The following is a 4,509-nucleotide window of genomic DNA, read 5'->3' on the forward strand; positions in this document are numbered from 1 at the left end:
GAGAAATTTTTAGTATTGCCTGTTATTTATCATTATTACTGTTTATATTTTATCAGGATTTACCTCTTAGTTCAAAAGTTATTACGTTTTCTTTACAATAAGTAATCGGAAGAAAAAAAACTTTTTTTTTAAAGTCTTAAAAAAATTTGACCTCTTTTTTGTCGATAAAAAGAGGTCTAGTTTCATCTATTTTCATATGTACACTTTATCGTGACTCACACTTTATACACAAACTCAAAGTTGCACAGCGTGCTATGGAGAGGGCTATGCTCGCGGTGTATCTTTACGAGATCGAATCTGAAATGAGGAGATCCACCTTCAAGCGGGCGCGCGGCGTCGAATCGACCGCGCCTAACACATTTTCGTTCATAACTTTTCTTTTACATGTTACACATATTTCTCATTTTTAGTGGCCTGTCGCTTACTCATTGTGAGCGAAATAAAGACCTTATCTCAGCTCTCCGCGCTTTTCCCACCCCATGGCTTGTTATTGTTTTAGTCGCGGCGCCGGCGTCGAAAGCACGCCACGCGCCTGTCGTCGAAAAGGTTACGCGCGACTCTCTATGCGATATAACATTTCTTCGTCTATCACCCAATATTATTGAATTAAGCTTGCAATACTGTTTCTTCTTATTAAATAAGTCGTAGACTGCTAGTACAAAGTGAAATAACAGAGGCATTATTACGAAAAGACGAAAAAGAGAGTGAATCGGAGCTCAGAGACCAAGCCAAACTGAGCCAAAATTATAAAATTATGTTTTATCATTATTTTGCCATTTTTATCGGTTTTACCAGGTATATGAACTATTTTAAAACATTTTGTGTTCAAAAATTAGTTTTTGATCCAAATAATATTTTCGTCATGTTAATTGATTAAATAATAGTTTATAGCAAACCGGTTACTACGTGCCTATCGCGCCGGCATCACGCTACGCTACCCGATATGGGCATAGCTCGAATCCCGCGCGAGCTACACCCCGCGCGCCGCGCCCCGCTAACGGTTACAGCGCTCTAGAATTTTCGATCGGCGTCCCGCCCATAGCCGCGACGCATCGATCGCCAGTACGCGTTCGCGCTCCGCACGTTACACGCGCGCGCGCTGCTCATATCTGGCGCCCAACGTAAAATATGTATAAGTGACCTACAGTGACAGTGTAAAAGTTATTCGTTCTCCGCAATGCATAGAAGAAGCCGAAACGCGTGTGACAGAGAGAATGCGGCGCCGAATCCCGCATTTCCCAGCCCTCTGTCGCCCACGCCGCCGACGCAGGATCGCGATGAACACCATGAAGTTCCAACAAGCCGCGATACGACCTACGTTCCCGCTTCTCACTTTTCTACTGAAAACGTAGCCAGCATAATAGAATCATTGCAAAGATCGCAGACGGAAGCATTCAAAGACCTCCTGTTATCTGTGACACGAATTAACACGTCGACACCGGCCCCAGGGGAAGGCACCCTGGCCCGCTGTAAGTCACAATTTTCCGGCCACCCGAACGAATCGGTAGAAGCGTTTATAGACGCCGTCGAGGCGTACAGCGACTGTGCTCAAGTGTCCAGCACTAACATCGTTCGCGGCCTCGCATTTCTCTTCAGTGGTGATGCTGCTACGTGGTGGCTTGGCATCAAGAACACCATCACATCGTGGGACGAGGCCAAAGAGAACCTGATAAGTGCCTTCGGTAGGGTTGCCAACCGTACTATAATATATAGTATTGTACTATATTTCGGGTCTGCGTACTATATACTGTTGAAAAAATATATAGTACGTAAAAATACTATATTTTCAACACCGACAAATCTAACAAATAAATCCTACATTTAAAAAAAATAAGAACGCGCCTTTAAAGTAACTTTTAACTGTTAAGTTGGCTAAGTCATATAACCTATTGCGCACGTACCATTTCCTTTGATGAGGTCCATGAACTTACCCGATAGGCGATAGCGTGTATCCGAACGCTTGCGTAACGAACTTCATCATTTCAGCCATAGGACGTCCACCACTGCTGAACATAGGCCTCCCCTAATGCTTTCCATGTTGATCGATTGGTAGCGGCCTGCGTCCAGCGCTTCCCTGCTACCTTTACGATGTCGTCGGTCCACCTTGTAGGTGGACGTCTCACGCTGCGTTTTCCGGTACGCGGCCTCCATTCCAGAACCTTTCCGCCCCATCGCACTTAACGAACTGGTCAATATCAAATTGACAACGTAAATTTTAACGTCGTCAAACGATATTTTGGTCTGCTTTATTTATCGTCAGAATCGTTTTCAACTAGATGTTGTTATTTCTTTTGAAAAGTTGAAATCTTATATATTTAGGTATGGAAAGTGGTAGTGATAACGAAAGTGCGTCAAATTCTGTTGCGCCGCTAACGCCGATTAAAAAACGAAAAATACCAAAGAGACTCCAAATAAAATAAACCGGAGTGGGAAAGAGAGTATGACTGGATTACTGAAGATCCCCAAAATATACAGTGTGAGTCACGATAAAGTGCACATATGAAATATGTGAAACTAGACCAACCTATTTTTTTTTCAAGAAAAAAGAGGTCAAAAAATTTTTGAGTTTTTTTTTTTTATTTTTTTATAGATTTTTTTTTCTTCCAATTACTTCTCGTAAAGAAAACGTAATAACTTTTAAACTAAGAGGTATAAAATAAAAACAATAATAATGCTAAATAACAGGCGATACTAATAAAATACATAAAATACCCAGAAAATGCCAACAAATAATAAAAAATTACACTTTTTGAAAAAAATCTGCTTTTAAATTCGTGTTTTTTTGGTTATTTGATCAATTTCTCCAAAAAATGCCCCTATAACAGTATTACTTTTGTAAAACTAAAAATTGCATGTCTCTATCCTTATCACAACATATTATGTCAATTTTAAAATCGGCGCTAGAACAACGTAAAAAATATATATTTTTTGGTTACAAAACAAAAAAAGTATTGCAATCATTAGAAGCAAAATCCCCCCCACAGAAAGTTATGGAATTCAAAAGATATTTTTGCTATTTCTTGATAAATGTTTAGACTATCTTAATAAATGGTTTGATTTCAGTGAAAGCAATTGGTTAATTAAAATCCAAAAATTAAATTTAAAAAAGGAGGTTTCATTTAATGACTGTGAGACAATATTAGAAGTTCTAAATTTACAAGAAAAAATATTTGAAGTAATTTCATTCCTGCTCTCTATTGCCGCCACTTCGGCAATTACAGAAAAGATATTTTCGTTTATGAATTCGAAGTGGTGAGAAGAAAGAAACAGAAGTAGTGTATCATTAATAAAAAATGAGTTTTTGATTTATATCAATTTAAAAATTGAATGTGACAAAGCATATGACACTTTTTTTATACAAAAAACTGTTACACAGCGCAAGAACTACAAAAAAATATAGTTTTTATAAAAATAAATGATTAAAAATGTATTTTTTTTTTTGTTTTTCGAATAAAATACTATATTTTTTTTAATTGTACTATATTTTTCTACACCTTATTTTGGAAAATACTATATTTCGCTGATGAAATGTTGGCAACCCTAGCCTTCGGTGACCGCCGCCCCCCACACCGCATTTACCTACAGCTATTCGCGAGCCCGCAGATGCACAATGAAAACACGGACACATTCATAGCGCGCAGCCGTTCCCTTCTATCGAAAATATCGGATAGAGACGTCTCGGAGAAGGCCAGGCTAGACATGGTGTACGGCCTCCTACACACTAAAATCCGGCAAAGATTACGCCGTGAAGAATTTGCCACTTTTCAAGACCTATTACGTCATGCGCGCAATATAGAAGACAGTCAGGGCGAGGCAGATACGTCGAGAGGTACTCCGACGCCGCGCACGGCACCCCGCGCGAGCACAACATACGCCGGTCCCCGAGCGCCCACTTATACGGCGCCGGAATCCGCCATACGTGCCCCGCAACCGCCGCCTGCCGCCGCCGCCAGCCGCTATCCGGCCCCCGCAGCCGCCGCCACCCGGGCGCCGCTATAGCAAACCGGTTACTACGTGCCTATCGCGCCGGCATCACGCTACGCTACCCGATATGGGCATAGCTCGAATCCCGCGCGAGCTACACCCCGCGCGCCGCGCCCCGCTAACGGTTACAGCGCTCTAGAATTTTCGATCGGCGTCCCGCCCATAGCCGCGACGCATCGATCGCCAGTACGCGTTCGCGCTCCGCACGTTACACGCGCGCGCGCTGCTCATATCTGGCGCCCAACGTAAAATATGTATAAGTGACCTACAGTGACAGTGTAAAAGTTATTCGTTCTCCGCAATGCATACAAGAAGCCGAAACGCGTGTGACAGAGAGAATGCGGCGCCGAATCCCGCATTTCCCAGCCCTCTGTCGCCCACGCCGCCGACGCAGGATCGCGATGAACACGAAGTTCCAACAAGCCGCGATACGACCTACGTTCCCGCTTCTCACTTTTCTACTGAAAACGTAGCCAGCATAATAGAATCATTGCAAAGATCGCAGACGGAAGCATTCAAAGACCT

General features: G+C 42.4%; 1 protein-coding gene across 1 annotated transcript; it reads left to right on the forward strand.

Moving 5' to 3' along the window:
* Positions 1-1,177: 1,177 nt before the first annotated feature.
* LOC114359186 (activity-regulated cytoskeleton associated protein 2-like) lies at positions 1,178-3,999 on the forward strand. Its single transcript, XM_028313470.1, has 2 exons — positions 1,178-1,682; positions 3,545-3,999. Exons 1-2 carry the CDS (start codon positions 1,178-1,180, stop codon positions 3,997-3,999), a joined length of 960 nt encoding a protein of 319 aa, XP_028169271.1.
* The last annotated feature ends 510 nt before the right edge of the window (positions 4,000-4,509 follow it).

Source organism: Ostrinia furnacalis, unplaced genomic scaffold (assembly GCF_004193835.3).
Source record: "Ostrinia furnacalis isolate ACB-3 unplaced genomic scaffold, ASM419383v2 OfSCF4245, whole genome shotgun sequence".
NCBI lineage: Eukaryota > Metazoa > Arthropoda > Insecta > Lepidoptera > Crambidae > Ostrinia > Ostrinia furnacalis.

Excerpts from the sequence above, each read along its gene's own strand:
- LOC114359186 (XM_028313470.1), top strand. The coding sequence starts at position 1,178 with ATGCATAGAAGAAGCCGAAACGCGTGTGACAGAGAGAATGCGGCGCCG. Across the intron at positions 1,683-3,544 it reads GAACCTGATAAGTGCCTTCG|CCTTCGGTGACCGCCGCCCC; the intron begins GTAGGGTTGCCA and ends TGGCAACCCTAG.